The 22,713-nt window shown below is 39.5% G+C and overlaps 1 protein-coding gene across 7 annotated transcripts in view; it reads left to right on the forward strand.

Moving 5' to 3' along the window:
• Positions 1-22,713, forward strand: part of LOC130162883 (rho GTPase-activating protein 23-like) — a 79,126-nt gene that overhangs the window by 27,455 nt on the left and 28,958 nt on the right. For 5 of the 7 annotated variants that reach the window (XM_056366733.1, XM_056366736.1, XM_056366734.1 and 2 more), the window contains exon 1: positions 17,060-18,283. The exons of the other annotated variants lie outside the window; for them this stretch is intronic. In XM_056366733.1, coding sequence (XP_056222708.1) covers positions 18,068-18,283 — 216 coding nt within the window. In that variant the 5' untranslated portion in view covers positions 17,060-18,067. Of the gene's footprint in view, positions 1-17,059; positions 18,284-22,713 lie in introns of those variants that run through there. 7 annotated transcript variants of the gene reach the window in all.

Consider the following 22,713-nt stretch of genomic DNA (forward strand, 5'->3'; position numbering starts at 1 on the left):
AGCCCACTGCAGATGGGGAACACACATTATTGTGTTTTTCTTCAGACTTGGGGAATGAGAGGCTTGGCCCAGTACTGTATGGTGTGGATGGTTGGAGGGTGGGTATGTGTGTGGTAGTACGCCGGGGGCTGGGGGAAAGACAGACTGAGACTTGCTGTGAAATTTGTGACAATGGAGCTCTGTTAATCTGTGTGTAGTGTGTGTGTGTGTGTGTGTGTGTGTGTGTGTGTGTGTGTGTGTGTGTGTGTGTGTGTGTGTGTGTGTATGTGTGTGTGCGTGTTGTTTGAAAGAGAAATGATGTGGGTAGAGGCTGTGTGGGTCAAGGTTGAAAGTTCAGACATGAGGCCAGTGCAGCCCTGTTTAATGATCTGATCGTTCCCACCTAAACCTATAGAGGAAAGGTGTGTGTGTGTGTGTGTGTGACAGAGAGAGGGAGAGAGGCAGGGTTATTTTGCACACACTGGGTCATTCTTCAACAGGTGGGCTGCTCAGGAATGTGTCAATGAAAGAGTGTTGGTGATTACACAGCAGCAATGGAATGATTTGTGTGTGACAGAGGGGAAAGTTCATCAGAGAAAATTCAGTGAGATTGATGAAATTTTCAGTTTCAGAATAAAAGCATAAAAAGTGAACAGAGGACTGGCTATGCTTGGATGGCATCAGGTGCAGTATTTATGTATGTGATTTGCTGTAGCCCCCCTTTCACCCTACCAAGTGCGAATGCTCCAGCTGGATCTCTGTGGGGGGGGTCTGGCCCCATGTGGGCACCCAGCTGCTGCTCTGTGCCGCTGAGACCAGGTACACACTGAGCCCTGCTACCCCCTCCCAAAGAGATTTACTGTCTCCTGATGCATTAAAACTATAGATACATAGAGGCAGGCAGTCCTGTCTCTCTGAAAGCATTAAGTTTGTGGGCATGTTTATGTCGAGCATGTAATTTCCATCCTCTGCTCAAATTGGGCAGTTATTTTCTCATTGACACTATATGGGTACATGACTCCAAGAGCAATGTGTTTCCATGCACAGTTTAATTAATGTGCCTGCAATGCAATAGCATTGAAGACATATACTAAAAAAATTCACAGAGAGAAATTTTGAATGTGCCTGCTGCTTGGTGCTGCCTTGTGCATGTACTTTACTCCTCACATTTCAATCTGTACAAAGGACTTAACTTTCAGTTTGAGTCATGTTGTAGAGACTTATCCTAACTCTGACCTCAGTCACTGCAGGTGTCCTCAAAAAGTAATTTGAAGCTTGAATTGGCCAAAATAACCTCATGCTGATGGTTTCAAACCCCAATTTGTCCTCACTTCCCACAACCATCACAAGACATGTATACACACATGTACTAGGGGTGTAATGGTACATTTATCTGAACCGAAAATTTTCAGTACAGGCCTTTTGGTTCAGTTTGCATGTGTACCAAACACATGCAGCCAGTGCACATGCAGAACTTATTTGTGTACGTAAATTCCGAGAGACAACTTTAGCAAATTGGATGTTTGTCAGGCCTGGAATAGAAAGAGGACTCAGATGCAGAGTTACTTTTCAAAATAAAACAGGAAATGACAAGACATGGAGGCAGGACGAAACCCCAACTTGACCTCACCGCGTGACAGATGTTATTAGCTCAGTCAGTGCAGCAGGCTCTTTTTAAGGAGTTTGACGACCCTCCCTCAACAGTCTGTTGTGTGGGAACACTTCTGTTTCGCAGTCAACTATAATGATGATGGGATATTGCGCACAAGAGCTCAATGAGACCTGATGCGCGAGCGGGCGTGACGATATACACGATGCACCCTCAATGATGTCAATCCTACGTTACTTCCTAAGAGGGTGACTATCAATTTCGTTACGTGTCGGTAATTTCAGTACCTTCGATACCACAAAAAAACGAGTACTGCCCGTTTTTTGCCACATGGCATCGAATTGGTACCAAAGTATCGGTTCTGGTGACAACCCTAATCAGGCATGTACAGTAGCTGGTAGCACTTCGAACTTGCTAACTCATTTGAAATGGCTTCACCTGAGTTAAGATTAGTGGGACAAGGAAGAAAATAAGTACAGTACAAACCCAGCAACCCCATGGCATTTAAGCAGCCACTTGCTAATAATTCAGACTGTGCCAAAGCAATAACAAGCGCCATACGTGTTTTTATAGCAGCGGATATGCGACCGTTCTCTGTTGTTGAGAACACAGGGTTCAAACACACACTGAAAGTAATCGAGCCCCATTAAGAAGTTCCCTCTCGTCTGCATTTCAGCCAGCAAGTGATACCAGCCCTTTACAAACAGACACACACTACAGTTGTCCACAACTTATCCAAGGCATCTGCTGTCGCTCTCATGACGGATGGGTGGACATTTAGGGCTACTGAGAGTTACCTGACAGTAACGGCGCACTACATCACATCTGACTGAAACATGGAAAGTCACGTTCTTCAAACTCGGCCCATTTATGAGCAGCACACAAGCTCCCATCTGGAAGAGCAACTGAGGGAGGCGGTGTCATAAGGGAAGTTGGAGAGGCCAGGAAGCACAATTCCAGTCACAACAGGCAACGCTAGAAATACTGTCAATGCCATCAAAACATAAAAATACAATAAATGTCAGTAAAAACTGAGACTGTTGGACAGTCCTAAAGGGAAGCTGAACGCTGCTGATGTTAATAGTAAAGCACAGTTCAACAGTTGATTTTCTACATGTTACACCTTAATGTGAGAATATTTATGTTGCACAGTTCTAGCGAAGCAGAAAGCTCCTTATGTTGAGTACAGTAGCTTACAAGTACAGGTATTTTTCTACATGCTGCATTTTATTTGATATATTTTTTATTTGTGAGAGAATTTATGTTGCAGTCCTAACGTAAAGCTGAAAGCTGCTAATTTGAATACAATAGCAGTACAGTTTAAGTACAGTTAATTTTCTACATGCTGCACCTTAATGGATATTTATTTTACTATTTTTATTTATTTGAGAGAATGTTTATTTTGATTTACTTTGGGAAAATAACTTTTTTTAGGTTTTGGCAGTATTACAGGCTTTTATTTTTGAAAGACATTGTCTGGTCAGTAAACCAGTGTTTAATAAAAAAAGAAAAAAACTGAAAAGAAAAAAAAGCAGTTTAATGTTTTCTGTTCCTTGTTTCTGCTGTACCAAATATGTATCGAACCGTGACCTGAAAACCGAGGAACATACCGAACCATGATTTTTGACACTCCTAACATGCAGGATTAGGGCACTAACAGAAGTTGATCCGCAATAAAGGTTTATCACCATATGCCCACATAGACGATACCTTATAAGATCTTCTAAGAAGAACTTTTATTATCTACCTTGCCTCTTACGTTCTAAGACTCTTATTTTGAAAGTGTATCCATGTCGTGGAGATGGCATGTGTGTGTCAATGTCTGTGCTTCTGTGTTTGACAGTATAAATTGCATAAGTTTTTGTACATCAGAGCAAATAATTCCCTCTTACCTGATTGAAACTTTTATTTAGAAGGTTAATCCAAATCGTGAGATGGTTTTTGTGTGTTTCTGTAAATGTATGTGTGTGATGTGTGGTTCTTTGCATGTGTGTTTATGTCTTCCTAGGGTTGTGGGGACAAAGTGTGAGGTTATTTTTGACAGTTGTGACAGCTTCAAATGGCTATTTGAGGAACACCTGTAGTGACTGAGGTCAGTGTCAGGATAAGGCTCTACGACGTGATTGAAACTGAAAGTAATGTCCTTTGTATAGATTTAAACTGACGAGTGAAGTAAATGCACCAAGCAGCAGGCACATTCAAAAAACGTGATAGGGAATGGTGTGCTATGACTTTTCTAAGCAATTTGAGTAACCATGGCGACGTAAATGGCGATAAAAATAATTCCCATAGAGAATGGGAGGGGAGACGTCTTCAAAACAACCAACTTTGGAGCTCTACTGCTGTGTCATACTTCAACGTAGAAAAATGGTTGAAACGTTAAATGGGTAACAAGACTTGAGACTCTTTTGGGTTAAATCGGTATATTGACAACTATTACGGTTTACACAGAAGTTTACGTTTTGTGTCATTTTTAGGCTGTTTCAGACTTTATAATGGGTGTGTATTGCACAAAATTTGGATGACATCATCGCTAGAGTGGGTGAAGCTCTAGAACTCCTCTGAAAAAATTCAGTTTAACTCGTTCTCGCGGCCACATATTTCAATCTTCACACATCACGTCTTCCTCGATAGTAGACAAATGTGTCATACAATGTGTCTATCTTAGCACAGAGACTGACAGAATTTGAACATGAGCCTCAAAATGATGGGAGTCCCTTACACCTCTCCCATTAACCGCAATACAAATTCAGGAGCTCATTTCCCCAAAAACGCAGAAGTGACATTTTTCTGTAACTCGCTCTTATGTCCACATTTTTGGCTCTAGAAACATTAAAGCCATATATGTAGTGCATGAAGGTCTTGTGCCTGTCATGGTCTGCTCATGGTTCCCATAAGAGTTATCGTTTTTTCACAAATAGCAATCGTTTGAGAGGCTCGTCGAGCCAAAATCTCACCCAGATCTTTGTCAGCTCTGTCTTTCAGCTAGACACAGGTGTTCCAACACGCTCGTTAATAGGCTCTCTGATCTCTGTGATGTTTACAAAACAGCCACATAGACACATAGACACATGTGCACATACACAGGCAAGTGCTACAAACGCAGTATCTGGGTAGTACTAGCTTCTTTCTCTCTCCCTCTGTCTCGCTCGCTCGGTGTGGTGTTGTTATAACTTCAGTGTAGAGGATTGTCATGTTTATTACATCTTCAGCGATGTCTGCTGTCTTACTTAAGGCACAGCTTGACTCACTAACTGGAGCTAACTGCGAACTCTAACTGCCATCCCTGAAGAGGCAGACAAACTCTTTTTAAATCCCACAATTTCCAACCTTCATTGACAATTTCTATATCAAAAATGTAGAGATTTTTTTTTTTTTTTTGCCTGTATCACCCAGTTTTGGTCTCATTCTGATATCTTTTACAGTTTTTGAGGAAGTGATGGGAGTACCCTCCACCTCTCCCATTGACTGCAATACAATTCAGGAAGAGGTGTTACTTGGCAGAAATCAGTGAAGCTGATTCTGATTGGCTAATTAAACTCATTAATACAATGTGTCTACTTTAGCACAGACACTTACAGAATTTGAACATGAGCCTCAAAGCATTGGGAGTACCCTCCACCTCTCCCATTCACTGCAATACAAATTCAGGAGCTGATTTCTTTCAAATGGCTATTTGAGGGACACCTGCAGTGACTGATGTCAGTGTCAGGATAAGACATGATTGAAACTGAAAGTAACGTCCTTTGTACAGATTGAAACGTGAGGAGTGAAGTACACACACCAAGCAGCAGGCACATTCAAAATTTCTCCAGGAATTTTCTAGTTAGTGCCACGGGTGCTCAGCTTAATAGATGCCTCGGGGCTCCGCCCCGAGGCATCTATTAATATTCTGTTTCGGGTTTATTATTCTTCCGCCAAATTTCGGCGCGTAACTCGTCCCGCAGCTTTGAGAAAACCCCGGTAATATATACATCAAAACGTGCGTCTTGATCCCGAAAGGGGTGCTATGACTTTTGGTGTTAAAATTCCAATTTTTCCCAAAGTTATTCCCAAAAAACTGGGAATAAATAATGCATTAGAAATGCATTGGAATTTTCTTTAGAAACCCACCTTTTTTCGACAAAATTGCACCTTTTTTTTGAGTCACCCAGCTCTCTCATACCTGCACGTAGAAATGTGATTCAAACTATAAAACGGAGGAAAACTTCTGCTCTCTCAAAAAGACAGGAACTGTTTTTACATAACATGTAAACTTTTCAAACTGTGAGCACTCAAAGGAGGAGTGCAAATCACTTTTTCTTCAAAGTTAGAGTGAAAGCGTCAGTTGGCTAGAGTGTGTGAAGCAGTAAAAAATAACCTTTACTTTTATTTTTAACTCGAGCTCACGGCCAATCCGTAAAAAGGAGACAAATAATTCTTTCTGAAAATGTAGACATAGTTGTTGGGATTCATAAAATGTAACTTTGACAGGCAGGGTCTGCACAAAATTTAAACGGGGGTGCCGAGTCCAGCAGCAATACCTGTCTCACTCTCATTGACACCTAATGTAATCGTCTTTTTTTTTCAAAAGAATCTCACTCTGTCTTCGCACTGAGCTTACTCACTCATTTTAAGGAATATCTGAATAAAATAGAGACTGTAGAAACTTCTGGCTTCAGTGTCTGGCACGGTCTTTTCAGTTTTTGAAAAGAAGTAACGGTTTTCTCATAATTTGCAGTTGTTTTGAAGCCATGTAGAAGCCAAATTCTGGGCAGATTTTCACATTGCCATGGCAACGGCAGCTCCTGACCTGTGTGCGCGCGTGCGTGCGTGCGCCTAGCAACCAGATAACCAACTTTCCAAGCTCTGCTAGCTTTACATTAGCCGCATGTTAGGCCTTAAATTACATTTAGTTAGGTTAAATATGTAAGTCCATTTACTGCTTCCTTCGTTGCTCTTTTTTTTTGTTTTGTTAAAAGAGGGAATGAAGTTGTGACGGTCTCCACTGAGACAGATGAGAGGAGAAGCTACTAGCCCTCTCTCGCTGTCACTTCTAGTCGCGCTGCTCTCCTCCCCAGTAATGTTAAATTTAGCACCGAAAAAAACATAATAGTGGTAATTTAAATAGCGGTTCATGGGATTTATCAACCCTCAGGGGTCCCTCTGTCCTTTTTTGGACATTTTCTTCACTTTTCTTTTTTGATTTGCTGATCATTTTGGCTGTGTTACAGCTGAAGGTATGGATTTCTGCAAGAAAGTGTCTTTTTTGACATATTTTTAAAATCTAATGTCAGTTACTGTTACAGGTCTATTATACACTGGTAACACATTTTGTACCCTCTGGGGTTCCTCGTGTCCAAAAAAGGACACACAAAGAAAATGCTATAAAATCATCATATATCAATATTTTTTTCAGCTTTTTTTTTTGCATATATCTCTTAAACCACTTCAGTTCTGCTCAAACCTACCAAATGTTTATTAGTTTTCAGGATTTTAACCCTTTAAATGCCCGTTTGAAGACATGTTGCCTCTTGTTTTATTAAAAAAAACAAGACAGAATATGAGATATTTCCCACATAATACATGATGGAGGGATGTGACATTGTTTTATATCAGAGACTTTTATATCAAGACATTTCTCAAAACCAGAATATGATCAGGGTGACTTTTGAACACTGGAAATAAATCATGTACTCATCCCGGCAGTAGCCCCCGTGGCACTCAAAATTTCTCTGGAATTTTCTAGTTATTGTTATTATTCATATTCTATGAACTGGGAAGCCATTGACCTTGATCCTCCTCCTCCTCCTCCTGTGCTTCATGGTTGGTTGATGCCAAAGTACTTCTCAGCTCTGGCTTGGAGACAGAAAATTTGTAACAGGACGATTGTGTCATGTTTGGGGTCATGTGTGCTATGTGTGCGGAAGCAGAGGGAAACAAGGCTCAACTCATGTTTTATATTGCACACTTTCTGTAAATTCAGTTGAAATTTGCAGTGTGTTTGGATAGAAACTTGATGGTTGTCTTTTTCTTCCTGTCTTGACATCCCTGCTGTATATGGGTTCAAGTTTACCTGCATGCTCACTCAACTTGATATACTGTTGCAGTGTGCCACATCACAGAATTAGAGTATGTAATTTCTGTCTCACATCTGATTGCTAGTAGGATTATTAGCTACTAGAGAAGTATGCAGGCTCAGAAATGAGACAGAAACTCCATAGATTGGCATTTGAAAAACATACATAGCACAAAACGCATACATACCAAGACAACTAGGTCAAAATCTCACCGCCGGGTCTGAATAAACAGACATCAATAAAGAATCTGAAACAACACAGAGAGTTGAAGCATCCGACCAGTCTTTAGAAATATGTATGAGTGAATGATGATGATGAGAAATCCTTAAGAAAAGAACCATAAACCAACAGCCGCAAAGTTCCTTCTCCAGATTCAAATTAGTAAAACATATACTCACATTGGTTTTTTTATATTTTAAAAGTAATTTCTGTCTGCAACTCTATACAGTAATTCTTATAGTTTGAGGAGTGGCAGTGATTTGACTCTGGGTGGAAGACTTGTTGGAAGGATGGGTAGGAAGGTTCTACTGAAAAAGAATAATAAAAAAAAACATAAAAAATGAACATAAACACGTTAATATGCCAGTGAACTTAGTTCAAATTCAAAATTGTGAACTGTGAACGTGAACTAGTTCATTTGAACCTGTGTGAAGTGAACTAGTTCATTTGAACCTGTGTGAAGTGAACTTTGAGCTAGCTCTTGTTTGGCATATACAATTAATGATTTTTACAGTATTTTACAATTTTTCCGTACAAAGCCCTGCTTTCATTTGCTCCCGTTTGTTGTTAAAGTTACTGCATTATGTGTTAATACAAACTCAACACTTCCCATAATCATTTCAATTTAAAAGCCCTCTAGTGTTTGAGTGTATTGGAAGCATTCTCCAGCAGCACCCATACATGTTCCAGCCATGCACCAGGTTTATACCCACTCTTGTTTGAAAAGAAATCTAGCAACTTATGCACTGAGTTGGCAACACTGATCTGTAAACACCCCCTAACAGAAACTGTTTGCACCAATTAATTTTGAAAGAGCAACGGCCAATGGGAAAACTCCAACTGAGTCACTGGCTGACTAGTGGTGGAATTACGATCAGTCAGTCAGTCAGTTAATTACAGGGCTGGCTCCATAGTTGTGGTCCAGCCAAAAATTCCAGAGAAACTGAAAATTGGAATTTACTCAGGGTGGTAGTCTACACCTGTAACATAATAATTCTCTTTCACTAGTGTAAAAGTAGGAGAGGATACTGTTAGCAAACCTACTTAATAACTGCAAAACACTGATTATCTTATACCACCAAAATATCTCTGATATTTTCCATTTGTTTTTGTTTATGCGTGTATATTTTGTTTGTTTTGAACTGATAACAGTAGCCTAGGTAAGCTAATGTCTTTTGGTGAAGAATAGAAACTAAATTTATTAAACCCTAACCATAGCCCTAACCCCCCCCTTCCCTCCATTCTTTCTCATAACTCCCGAACATATTTCAGGCACAGAAATTTTCCTTGCTATAATCCCTGGAAATACAGTGCCTCTGCTGAATCCAAATCATGCTGAAGTGATGGACAACATCAAAGACAAGAGCTCTATCAGCCTCTAACTGATTTCATCATTCCTACATGTTTCTGAGCAAAACACTAAAATAGACTGAGCGCTTGTCAGCTTTCCAGGTCAGTGGAAGGCAGAACAACTAATGCATCTAACCAGATTCAAAACAAGGAAAGTGAAGTGATCTGATCATTCCGTCTGTAGGAATTTGACTCTTTATTCTGTCTTTATGCCTGTCATACAGCACACACTTAGCCAGAAAACCAGACCAATCAGTGAGTTCATGTTTATTTACTCTTGAAGATGGGTCTGGCCCCCCTCCTGTTCAGACAGATTTCCATATGTCCACAAACCAGCCGCCCAATCAAAACCATTTATCTAAAATGTGGCAGGTTTCATGCCATGGTCTGTTGAATCCACTATCACAGATATTCTCTAACAGAAGAACAACTGCTCTTACACTGTAGTAATTTTTATGTCGCGATGCATTACTTTACGTGTCCATGCTCCTTGCTGATTCACTGATGTAATAATGTAGATTTTGAATGCGATAACTCTTTGTAACGGTTATTCCACCATCAGTTTGTTGTACAGTTGTTTTAAGCAAACATAATAACTTGTGTTGATAACGCAGGACCAGGGGAACTCAACTGTTGTCCCTGTTGTTAACTCCATAGGTTCTCCTCATCAGCGTGTTTTGATGTGTTGGTCCGGTCGGAAGAGAAAGAAATTATCTTTCCAGACCTCTCTAACCCTCCTCATCAATGCTGCAGACTGCAGGCTACATTGGCCACTGCAAGCATAACACACCTTAACCAACAAAAGTAACAAAAGCATTATTCATCCACTTGGTCTAAAATATAGATTTTTGAATCTGCCAAGCTTAAATCAAATTGTGTAAGGTTTGGGCTCAAAAAAGAGAAAGTCATACACAGTGTTGTCCTAACACAAGTGTTTCTCGTTCCAATCAGCCATACTTAAAGGTTGACTTAAAGGTGGGATGAAGTGTTTGTCTTGTGTATATGTAATTAGTATTAATGCTGAATTTAAATGGAAGCATTAAGTGTCTTGTGATCTACATGCTATTTTGTAGGCTTTTTTGGACAGAAATATTGTTGTACCTCAGAGCAGTGTCTGGTAGAACAGCGGTTCTACTGAGCCCTTGTTATCAGTGTGTCTGTCAGTGTGGTATCCTCTGCTGTTATTTCCTTCCTTTCTGATAGTACTGTGTTCTTTGAAACACAAATACCCAAACTGTCCCATTGCCTTTTCAGATGCACAGAGCCACTGTCTAACAGGAAACAATGGTCTTATACATCTACCCCGGCTGGTCCGGGTTCAGTGCTGGTGAACCGTAAAGATACAGTGTCTGCTGAGGGCCAAGTTGATCTGGCTGAGGATCAGTCATAAAGCTTTTACATTACTTTTACGCTTTTTTAAGTGTTCGCGTTCTATTGAAGTGCAATATTGTATTGAATATGCTTATTGAATCTAGAGCTGGCACAATTACTTGATTAATCCATAAGCAAACTTAAGCAAATCAATAAGCACTCCAATCAATTAATTAAGAAAAAGTGCCCAATATTTGCTTGTTCACACTCCTCCTGAGTATTTCCTTTTTTCTCTGCTTTTTATCTCTGCAAACTAAATATATTCAGGTTTTGCTCTGTTGATTTGACAGAAGAAAACGTTTGAAAGATGTCATCTTGGGGTCTGGGAAACTGTGATAGGCATTTTAGCTGTTTTCATGTAGACCAAACAACTAATCAATTAACTGAGAAAATGATAATGAAAATAATTGTTAGTTGCAGGATCTCATGAAGCCACTTGATCACCTGCTGTCAGTGTTGTCAAGTATTAAGTGAAAGGTTGAATAGATGTTGGAAATCATATACTGTATTTATGTATTAGTGGTTGGATGGCAGACCAGCCTCGTGACAGCAGGTATGTCTCAAATGAAAACGATCAAAGATGCATAAAATGAATTTGTAGTTATTTTTAGCTCAGAACAATTTTCACAGTTGACTAAAAATAGGTCAGTTAGTGAGCTTTCCCGAGCGCCTGTGTCCTCCTTATTATACTCATTAATAGCTCTGATCTCCTCATGTTAACATATTTCGGTCAGAGCCTGTATGTAGTTTTCACTTACGGTCATGTATGAGCCATCATTCTTATCAGATGTCATAGAGATGAGCATCATACTCAACAGCACTTCTGCAGGATAAAATGTATGCACTGACTGTCTCTTTGAATTTAAGATTATATGAGAATATTGTTAGGCCTTTACGTCAATGATCTTTGATGCCTTTATTTGTGGTGATTTGGTGATCAAGGAATTGAAAATTACCATAAATTCAAATGTAGAATGAAAGCAGTGACATTGATTCAATGTGTGATAGGAACTCATTTTGTAAAGCAGTGCTGCCCCGGTGTGGCTGTTACGTGGAAGCAGTGAAACTCATTCATGTCTCCTCTCTTCTCTGTGGCTCAGCTCTATGTGTGTGTGTGTGTGTGTGTGTGTGTGTGTGTGTGCATCTGTGTTATTTGTTATGTTAAAAGTTATTTATCAGATTTTGTTGTTAAGAAACTAAACTCTTTGCAGCCGGGCCTGAAAAATGACACAATAGAAAATGGAAAATCTGAATTCCTGAGTAAAATATGGTAAAACATTGAAGGTATGGATGAACAACTGAATTGGCCTTTTCCATACTTTTACATTTGAGCCATTTTCTTCAGAACCACACAGAGTGGGAGAATGTACTGTATGCATCCTGCTGTCTGAACTAGAAACATTTGTTATGAAAATATCATACAACATGAATCCCCTGACATATCCCCTGGATATCAAAGAAAAATGTGATTTGAAAAGGAATATTATGATTATACAAAAAAGTCAAAAAGGTGCATTGGTTAGAGCATGCGTGTGTTACTGTGTGCTTGGATCACTGTTCTGTCCCATTGTTGAGAGGCTCCTATGTCTATTCAGCATCCTCTGCAGCTGTGTTGGTCCTTTTTTTATCCTTCTATTCATCCTGTCTCTCTTTGTCTCTTCTCTATCGCTCTCTCTTTCTGTCATTCTTTCCTAGAAGCTGTTGTCAGTGTAGATTCATGTGAGCTGTAAACATCATTAAATGTGACAATTGGAAATTGGACATTGGAAAATTTAGCAACTACAGACACACTTTAAAATGAATGAATATTAGCATTCATTAGATGCACACGAACATCACTCCATAGGATCTGTAAAAAGGCAATTGCTTGTCAACACATACAAAAGTTAGCATCTCATCACAAGAGGGCATTTTAAAATGTCTGGCTGATATTAATTCCTCATAGATTTATCAATATTGGCGGATATGTCAGCCAATAAGTAACTGTGAAATGTGATTAGAGACATGTCAAAGTCATGTTTAAGGTCATTTAGAAACAGTTACTCCATCACAGAGTTTGTCCACCAGGGAACACACACTGAAAAATAGCAGCTCAGAATGTATTTTGGTCACAAGAAATAAGAGAAAACCTTTCAGCTGCTATTCAGTTGCTCTTTAAATGAAGTTTGTGTACAGGAAAGCATAAATAAACATGTGGAAAGAGGGTTGAAAATCATTGAAGGCTTCACAGACTTTTTATTAATCTTGGAAGATCATCCATGATGATAATTATTACTTAGCTACTACATAGAAACACAAAACTCTTCATGTGTTGCACTTCAAGTCCTCACGCTTATAGATCTGAAACACTTAGAACATAACTGACACTGTTCCAAATTTAATTAAAAAAAAAAGTAAAACATATACAACTATACACAATAAGACACCTAAAATATGCAGGGATTTATGTTCATGATAACTATTTCTAACACAGTTCACTTGCTGTAACAGTTTAACAACCCTTGTTGACTCGTCACTTGACGTGGTGCACCTAAGGTATTAGAGGATCTGTTTCTTTGATGATTTTATCGTAAGTCCCTCTCATATCCAAATAGAACTAGTTCCAAAAATAGATCAAAAGCAAGATTTTTGCACATAATGACTACAAACAAAAGAAGTGAATACATTTAGGTGCTGATTCTAAGCTCAAAAAGACATGTAAAAATTGTGTCGATACCCAGTCCAGATGTGAATTACCTTAATTAAAACCGGAAGTGCTCAAATTTACAGGTGTGATTCTTCTGCCAGCTGAGTTACTTCATGTCTCTCTCTCTGTTTCTGTCTGTTCACTTTCACCTTTGATGGTGTTTTTATAACATTTAGCTGTTTACACTTAACTGTGCTTTAGTGACATGATCAAGTCTTGACTCTTTGTCCTACAGAGATTATTTCTCAGTGTTCTTTTCATCTCACTTGCTGTCTCGTTGGGTATTTCCTCCCTCTCTGCCCCCCCCCCCCCTTTCTGTCTGGGTCTGGTCTCTTTTAGACTAAGATTCTGGCTGACAGCTCTTTATTTACCTTTCTCTCTGCTTTGCTCTTCTTCTTCTGACCCCAACTGCAGTACATTTATAAGTTTACAACTTATGTAACTGAAGTGGGTTTTATTTATAAAAGGGAGACAAACCTACCTTACCAATTTACAACTTAGTGATGTACATAGTGTGGAATATTTGTAAAAATGTTATTACTATCACCAGATAATATTTTTTATCAAAGTCTTTAGCCTTCCAATGAAAGCAAAAAAGCACATGAATACCTTAGTCTGTTTAAGACGTTTTTTTTTTTTCAAACTTTGCTCTGCTGTTATTTTGTCTGTAGCTGCAGCCACTGGATTTAGCCAGTATTTTGCTTCAGCTCTTTCTCTGGCCATGGCATTCAGCATTTTATTTAGGCAGTCTGAATATACATAGTTCATTCTCCCTAGATCAGTTGATGAATAGATAGATCTGTTAACTGCATTTGATTAAATGTGTTTTTATGCTCTGGTAGGTGCTTTCATAGCCCTGAAGCATCCCTCCTCAAAGGCATCATGTGGTTTGTTGCCTTCATACTAGAGGTATGAAGAATCAGGACAGAACAGATGCATATTCTCCTCTGACTCATGCAACACATTGTTATTTTTGTTCTGCCTCAAGTCCTCACAGTCAAGGAAACATAGTACAGAAATTGGTCACAGTGCTTTTTCCCAATCCAAACTTGTCAGACGAAGAGTCACGCACACTAATGCCAGAATAATGTTTTACAATTAGGGAAAGGGACAGTGACCAATGTAAAAGAAACAAGTAGCGAAGAAAAGGGGTTAGGAAAGAAGAGAAAAGGAAAGTGAAGATCACAAGATGACAAGAGATGAGAGATGCAGAGGCTGCTGGATGATGTTTGCATGGACGTCAGCCTCTTTTAGTGTCTCTACATCCCACTTCTCCCTCTTTATCGTCATTCTCCCTTTCTCTTACTGTCTCATTGTAGCTGCCCTCAGGTGTCAGTGGAAACAGGAATGTGGGGCTGACAGCACTGCTAGAGCCGCTAGGGCTGTGATGGAGGGTTCAAGGAGGACGGACACGTGCATACACACACACACAAACACACACACACACACACACACACACACAGTCTGGCATTCACATTTTTTCAAGAAGCACAAACATCTATGCTTGATTATAGTTTGATAATATTATTTTTGCACATATATCACATATCTCACACACTTGCTTTTTTTACATTTATCTAGAACAGGACATACACATAGACGTACACACACACACTGATTTACATTCGTTCATAATTTTGTCTAATACCTACTTTATACACAGAGGACTGCTACTTACTTACATTATTGGTTAATGGAACACCTTACCAGTTTGTGAAATATGCTTAGTTGCTTTCTTTTTGAAGGTGAGATGAAAAGATGGATATCATGTCTGTGTGTTTAGTACAGAGACTGTTACAGGATGCATTTAGTTTTACTTAGCAAAAATACTTATGTCTCTCTCATTCTTTGTTCCCACCTGACACCAAGTCGTAAGTAAGGAATTTTGACGGATGAAATGTTGCACAACTGTAAATTTTGCATCTATCAAGCAAAAAGTAATGTACATAGTGTGTAATATTTTGATGGCACTATATGGTGTATGGATTTCAAACTGAGAATTTGGATACTTACTACTAAAATGGCACAGAGCAAAAGTAGTGCACTAAACAGCTAAAGAATGGCAGCATGGCAAAACTGCTATCCTGGCTCTGTCCAAGTCATCCAACACTTATAAAGACTGCCACCTAAAAGTTGGCAAGACAGACACTGATCTGCTAAAATTTTACAATTGCTATGACCAGGAAGCACACTTTCTCTGACTTTATGGAAATCTGATATTTTCATATCACAAGTGATGAACAAAGACATAAAAACATGAGCCTATAAGGTAAAGTAGGTGGCGCATGTAGGCTATACACTGTATAGGCACAGTGTGGGCAGACAGGTGTGTGCTGGAAATAATTGAGTGAATACTTTCTATGGTATGCCTGTGAGTTTGATATACTGTAAAATGAGTTTACACAGGTATACTGTATACTGGCTTCAGGAAACAGCTACAGGCTTGCACTCCAAATCTGACATTAACGAAACCTTCTTTCTGTTACCAAACTAACTGTCAGCCATGTTGTAAATGAAAGCAACTTAAAGCAAACTTTGTCAAACAGTAATCAAGTGAATTAGTAACACCATTTATCAGTGCATTAATTAACCACATAATTGACCATTTACCCCTCTGGGTTTACTATAGCTGGATGCACTCGCTGCTGAGACTGTTCAGTACTACAACCCTGTAGTCTACAGGTTATGTAGACTCGACTCAACATGACTCAACTGCTGCTGATACTAGCTCTAAGATTAAAATGAGAGAGAGCTTGGCTAGCTGGTAAGCCCCTGCTTTCTCTTTTTATCAGTCATATAAATCAGCAAGAATGTTAAATCACACAACCTTGTAAAAATGTTATTACTATCTCCAGATAATATTTTTATCAAAGGTTTTAGCCTTCCAACATCAATTCAAGTGTTGGCCTCAAACATCAATTACCGGTTGGTTGTACACTTTATGCTAAAATAGGCTAATCCTGTCCTAATTCCAGCAACAAATTTAATACAAAGATATGGAACTGATTCCAGTCTTATCATCTCACTCTTTGAATGAAAGGTTTGATTTGGTTTATTCATGTAACAAAAAAATAAACAACAGAATCTTAAACTAAAACGACAATAGTGCAAAAAAAAAAAATACAATTCACATCAATACAACAGAACTGGATGAAAAGCTCAAGTAAAATCTTACTGATAAGGTGTCACCTTGCTGGTAAATAAGCATTACCTGTCTAATGGAAGGCTGTTGGACAGCACAGCACCAGCTTCTGGCTACAGTATTTATTTAAGGCACCATATTTAAAACATACATTGGTCCTGATCAACAAGCATGTTGAGTGTGGACAGAGAAAAAAGTAAAATGCTCATCATAAGTTTGCAGAACATAAGATATCTTCAAATTGCTTGTTGTGTCCAATTGAAGATTTCGCTTTACACTAATATTAAACAGAAAATCAGCAGATGGTCAGATTTCAGAAACTGGAACCAATGAATGTTTGCTTGCTTGACCAGTTTTTGTTGATTACTCTTCTGTTGTTCTACAAATTAGTTAATAATCAAATAGTCACTTTGCTTGCTTAGTTTGTAGTACATCAGCATCAGGCACAGACTTGTGAGTCTAAATGGAGGAGACGGGGAGACCCAGAACAGGGGGAGAGAGAGAGTAACATTGCTCTCTGCTCTACCAATGGGCTGGATTGTGTAGCTAAAGGAGGAGAGGCATGTGAGTGTGAGAGAGAAAAAGAGAGAGAGAGTGCGGGGATGTCAGCAAACAGAAACTATTGAGAGAGAGAGACTGAAAGGAGAGAGCTTCATGACAGTGTTCAGAACAGCGAAGACTGTACTTAGACAGCAATATAGATAGCTAGCCACAGCCAATTCTTCACTATAGTGGCAGTATGAGGGGGGCGCACAGGATCAGCAGCAGCAGCACGGGATTGTTTCCAATTCCAACAAACTGACTACAAACTGCCTTCTCAGCTCAACTGGTCCAGGGACAGAATTCATCTGGTCTGCGATGGGTTTGTTTCCAAAGTCCAAAGACAAGCCCTAAATTTAAGCCAAATTGCATGGCACCAGCAAACCACTACTGCAGTGAAATGAGTGTGATTTTTCTGACATGGAGACAATTCTGTTTTGAAAAATATGAAGAGAACTAGTTGAAATTAGAGAGAGCTGTCAACTAATGTTGTCACAGTTTCTCACTGGGACCAATGCTGTTTCTCAACACAAGGATGCTACCAAAGCCGAAGATCTCATCTAGAACTGTGAATTGGACTAAATGAAAGGTGAGAAAATGCAAGAAGAAGTCAAGATTTGTTGAAGTCACACTCAGATTGGTAAAAAGAAATGAGGACTATCTTGAGACAACATGTTAGAAAACTGGACAAAATAAAGACAGATTAAATTTAATCAAATCCGAAATTGGATGCTTTTCTTGGCTATTGGCAGGATCTTCATGGCTTGGCTGTCTATCTTTGACACTACAAAACACAACCAGTCAGTTGCCGAGTGGAAGATATACACGAATGATGAAGCTCTGGTTAAATCCAACTCAAGGATTACCACTTCATACACTGAAGGTGTTTTGAATCCGTAGTCTGAGTGTGAGACACTTGAGAAGTTGACCTTACTGTAAGTCAATGGAAAATTGACTTATCCTCAGTTACCACTTCTGGCTATGGTGCATCAAGCAGATCGTGCAAAAGTGACTGGATTTATCAGTTGTGGTGTCCAAAGTCTTGTGACCCCTGGTGTGTGTTAGTTCATGTTCATTGCACAGTCAGTACATGTGGGTACTAATATGGAGGTATGCTGAGGGTGTCGGGTGTTGCACCAGCTCCATCAGGCCACAAGTGGCAATTTCAGTGTTCTGTCGGGGTGGACTGCAGTGATGCCGAACCTCGCTGTATCTGGCTGGCAGTGTTAAGGAATATTTCACCTCGCGCCTCACCCCGGCGGACATTCATTGCATCACCAAGAAGACGGAGCTCCAAGAGGGTCATACAGCGCCATCGATTGTCCTGGGTAAGAGGGTGGATGGTAGTATTGTGCTGTAACTGCCAATACATGATTACTTTTCTAAAGTCAACATTTTCCCAAAGACATTTTTGTAAAGCTCAAAAGGAATCTGAAACATGCTTTAGATCATCATTAGGCACTGTTTGTTGAACTCACTGTCTTCAAAGCCAGACCAATGAAAGTCTTTCAGAATCAGAAAGCCAAGAATTGATGATGTTGAAGTTATTAATGTTGCCTTTCTGCATTCCTTTTTGTTTTGGGGACAGAATGCCACAACCAGCCGAATATCACACATTTGATATATTGTGTCAGCATCAGTTGTCTATATAAAAGTCTTGCCCACCCAGAGCAACATTAGATTTCATTTGGAGTCATGTTTTTGATGGCCTAATTAATTTAAACCTGCAATAACTAATGCTGTGGCCACTTTTTTTCAGCAGAAACACGTTGCAAACAAAACACTGACACCTCATGATGTTGATATGGTGAACTTGCTGGTGAACTAACCCTAACCCTTTTCTTATTTCCACATCTAGCAGTCACAGAGCAACATAACCATCAACAAGATCATTCATGTGGAGTGGTGTTTGTGTCCAGCAGATGAATCAAAGCCCAATATTCCCTCTGTTTTAGCTCTGTTTTTTCTGCTGAGCAGGTAGTATGCATTGGGTTTATTTGTTCCTCAGCTTCTTACTGTGGCTGGAAACGAGGTTGATGAGAAAAAACTGTAAAGTTGTGGGCCAGGACACCAAATTGTGGAATGAAGGATCATACTTGAGTAAAACAAAAATTGAAACAAGTGAAACTATCAATCCAATTTGGCAGCTTTGTTCTTTTTTTGTACTGGACTACCTTTGGATGTTGCCATTGCTCCATCCTTGAACATAGTAGATTGACTGCAGCTCTAAAAACAGCTATGGCTGTCATCATCTGAAGGCTCTTCATCTCCTGTCTGATCTGATGACTGTGGACAGGTGTATGTCCTCTGGTATTAGTCTTCTACCATCCTTCTTTAACCTTTCCTGTCTGCTCTGATCAGTGCACAGGAAAGACACCATTATTGACCATGTCCTTTTCTACAAGTGTAAATTCTCGTTTTATCAGAGGGAGCGAAGGTTAAGGTCCTTGCTGTGAACTTCAGTGTGTTAGCATAGGTACTGCAGAGTGGAGCTGAACAGAATGTGTATTACCAGCCTGTTGTCACCTACAGTTTGGAGGAAGATTGAGCACATGGTGTTTGACTCATTTGAGTGTGTGTGTGTGTGTTATGTTATGTCTCTGTGCCTCCTTTAGGTGTTATATAATGTAGCACTGAGGGGGCCTGTTAACTAGCGGAGGGGAAGGGAGACGAGGCTGATGCCCTCACTACGCACTGAGATTCATGTAACTTTATGTAAAGCCTTGTTTGTGTACAGTATTCAGACGTGGGTGTGTGTGTGTGGTCGTGCTTTTACATCATCTGTTCAGATATGCATCAAGGATCACACTGCTTCAACACACACTGCATGTAGCATGTTTGTTTGCTGGTAGAGTGTGTCTTTTAGTTATCCAGCTTGTCTGCGCTTTGTGTGTGAGTGTGTGTTGTCACACAAAGTATCTGTCAGTTTGTATTATCTGATCTGTGTATCCAGGCTGGATGTGTGTCTTTTTGCATCGTGTCACTCTTGCTCTCTCAGTTCAGCTCACTCTGCTGTAGTCTAAATGTCAGAGGAGCACAATTACTAAATCATTATAGTACTCAACAAAAACATTTGTAAATTAATTCAGCTGCTGGCCCATGTTTATGATGAGCTATATTTAAGACACCACAACAAGCCCATGTTTTGAAAGAGCACAATTTTGCAGAGTGTTCGGGATCATCACATTTGATGTAGAATGTGCAGAACATTTAATTCTGCTCAGTGAGCATGTAGCCTTGGGTAGACAAGCTTACATTTAAATGTACAGGCTATATTTCAGTGTATAAATGTTCCTTCAATGGTTTGTGTTTTGTATAAGAGGGGGTCTGGGTTAGGACTCAGGAAGGTTTGGACAAACTGTCTTCATTCCCAGCATGAACAAAGCACTGATGTTCAGGTGCAATTTTTAACCAACAGTAGTAACAAATCCAGGGGTAACTTACAACAGAACCTGGCCACACACTTATCATGGTGGTGAATAGGGACTGAGACAAAAGCATTCGTAATTTATAATTTAGCAGCCGGTTGGTAAAAATATTAGTGTTTGGACATACTGAGCATACTGATAAAGTAAGAAAAAGTGGATTATATTGCAGGTGAGAAGTCACTTCTGACAAAAGGGGTATCCTTTATGTATGCAAGGGCATTTGCATAACTTAATGCAAATCATAGAAAGATGTTTGTATATGCAGTGAGTGTGTGAGTGAGTGCAAGAGAGAGATATGGAGGGGGAGGTAAACGTGTACAACATCTCACCTCTGTGTTTCCATTCACTTGTGTGAAATGTCACCTGCAAAGATGTCAGATGATGAGGAATTTAAAACAACATTGTACCCAACTAACACACACACACACACACACACACATACACACACAGCCAGTCTCTCTCTCACACACACACACACTCACAGGGAGAGAGAGAGAGAGAGAGAGAGCACTAAGTGATAAAAACAATAAAAAGCACTTTTCATACAGTGTAACACAAAGTGCTTTACAAAATATAAGCAATTAAGAAAAAAACAAGCCCCACCCCTTCACTCTCTCTCTCTCTTCACTCACACACACACACACACACACACACACACACACACACACACACACACACACGCTGGAATCAACTGAGGTTATTCATTGTGTGTTGTGAAGGCTGATGGTAATGAAAATAAATGTTATGTAATGCTATTAGAGTGGCTCTTTTAAAAAGTTTGAATAAGTCAGTGTGAAGTAAAAGCCTTAAAACTATTTAATATCTGGTTAGAAAGCAAGCCAACATCACAAACTAACACTGCCTTTCAGTGATTTGAGAATAGTTTATAGAGGTTATTGTTATCTGTTTGAACATATAATAAAAAAAATTGATCTAAACTTAATAAGTTCTCTCTGTGGAAAGTGTATGTCCCCTCCTTGCTCTCCTTGGAACTATTCTTAGAGGCGGAGGTTTCCCCAAATCATGCTTCCCAAGGGCTTGACCATCCAGTTCCTGAACAGGCTTCCTGTTTGTGTAGCTGGCTTAGTCGAGTTTGAGTGCTTTTTTGTGTATAATGATGTGATGTGCGTGTCAGTGTGCATGGCGACTATGTTTTCGGTCTCCCCTGTCATCATAATCCAGCAGTAAGATATCTTCAGTACTGTCTACTGTATTTTGTCCACTGTTCATTATCCATACAAGTTCAATACCAAGGTTTTGGCCAACAGTTGCCATTTTGATTATATGAGACGCTTGAAACATTAAACCGTTTTCAACAGTTGCTTCATAGTGATTGAGTGCTTCAGAAAGCTTTGTTTCAGTCTCACTGCTCAACAGCCTTGTTGCCAACAGCATCAGACCTACCTTCTCCGCACCATACAGACGAGGTTACCAACTAGTTATTAAGAATCTGGAACATTTAGCAGCTAAGGAGCCAGACTTTTTTCTCAGGAGTTGGTGGAGACCAAAACAGAGCTAAAAGAGGAGTGAATATTTGACTCGCATTCACTGGTTGGACTCTTAATGAAAGGTAAAGCTAATGTCTTTCTGCTGGATGTGTAAATAAACAACTGGCTGAAAACATGTAATTATAAACTTTTTAAAGTGATAGTATGTACTGTGTTGTTTATTCTGCCTTCTGGCTCTGTTCAGTGCGACAGTAAGGCAGCATGAACAATACCCTGAAAGTGATACTATTTCTCATTCAGAAACTGTAAAATGTTCAAAGGGGAATCCTTTATTTATGCAAGGACAATATTGATTAATTAAACTCATAGATAAATGTTCATGTACACACACTTACAAATAGAGCTGGCAAATAAAATCACACAGTTCAATAAAACATACTCTAGTATGTTGGCATTTCACATTGAGTGGGTGGGTTAGTAAGGTAAGAGATGTGGAGGGGAAGGTAAACATGTACAACATCTCACCTCTGTTTCCATTAACTTGTATGAAATGTCACCTGCAGAGATGTCAGATGATGAGGAATCTAGCACAACAATGTACCCAACTAACAATGTACACAATTATCGCTGCTGCAACACCTGTATTATACCTGCTATGTCTGGTGGGAAAAAAGCCTTTTTGAGCTTTAATCTTTTTCAAGCTTTCAGTGTATTATGCCTTCAAGACATATATAATGGTAACTGCCACTGAGAACTAACTCGCTCTATTGAAATAAGCTACCCTTGTTGAGCCTCACCACCAAACTACAATTTTTCATACTCCTTCCAGGAAAGGTAAAAAAGGTGGCGGCACAGCAACCTCACTCACTTTACAGACCACCC

This window comes from Seriola aureovittata, chromosome 21 (genome assembly GCF_021018895.1).
Source record: "Seriola aureovittata isolate HTS-2021-v1 ecotype China chromosome 21, ASM2101889v1, whole genome shotgun sequence".
In the NCBI taxonomy this organism is placed as follows: domain Eukaryota; kingdom Metazoa; phylum Chordata; class Actinopteri; order Carangiformes; family Carangidae; genus Seriola; species Seriola aureovittata.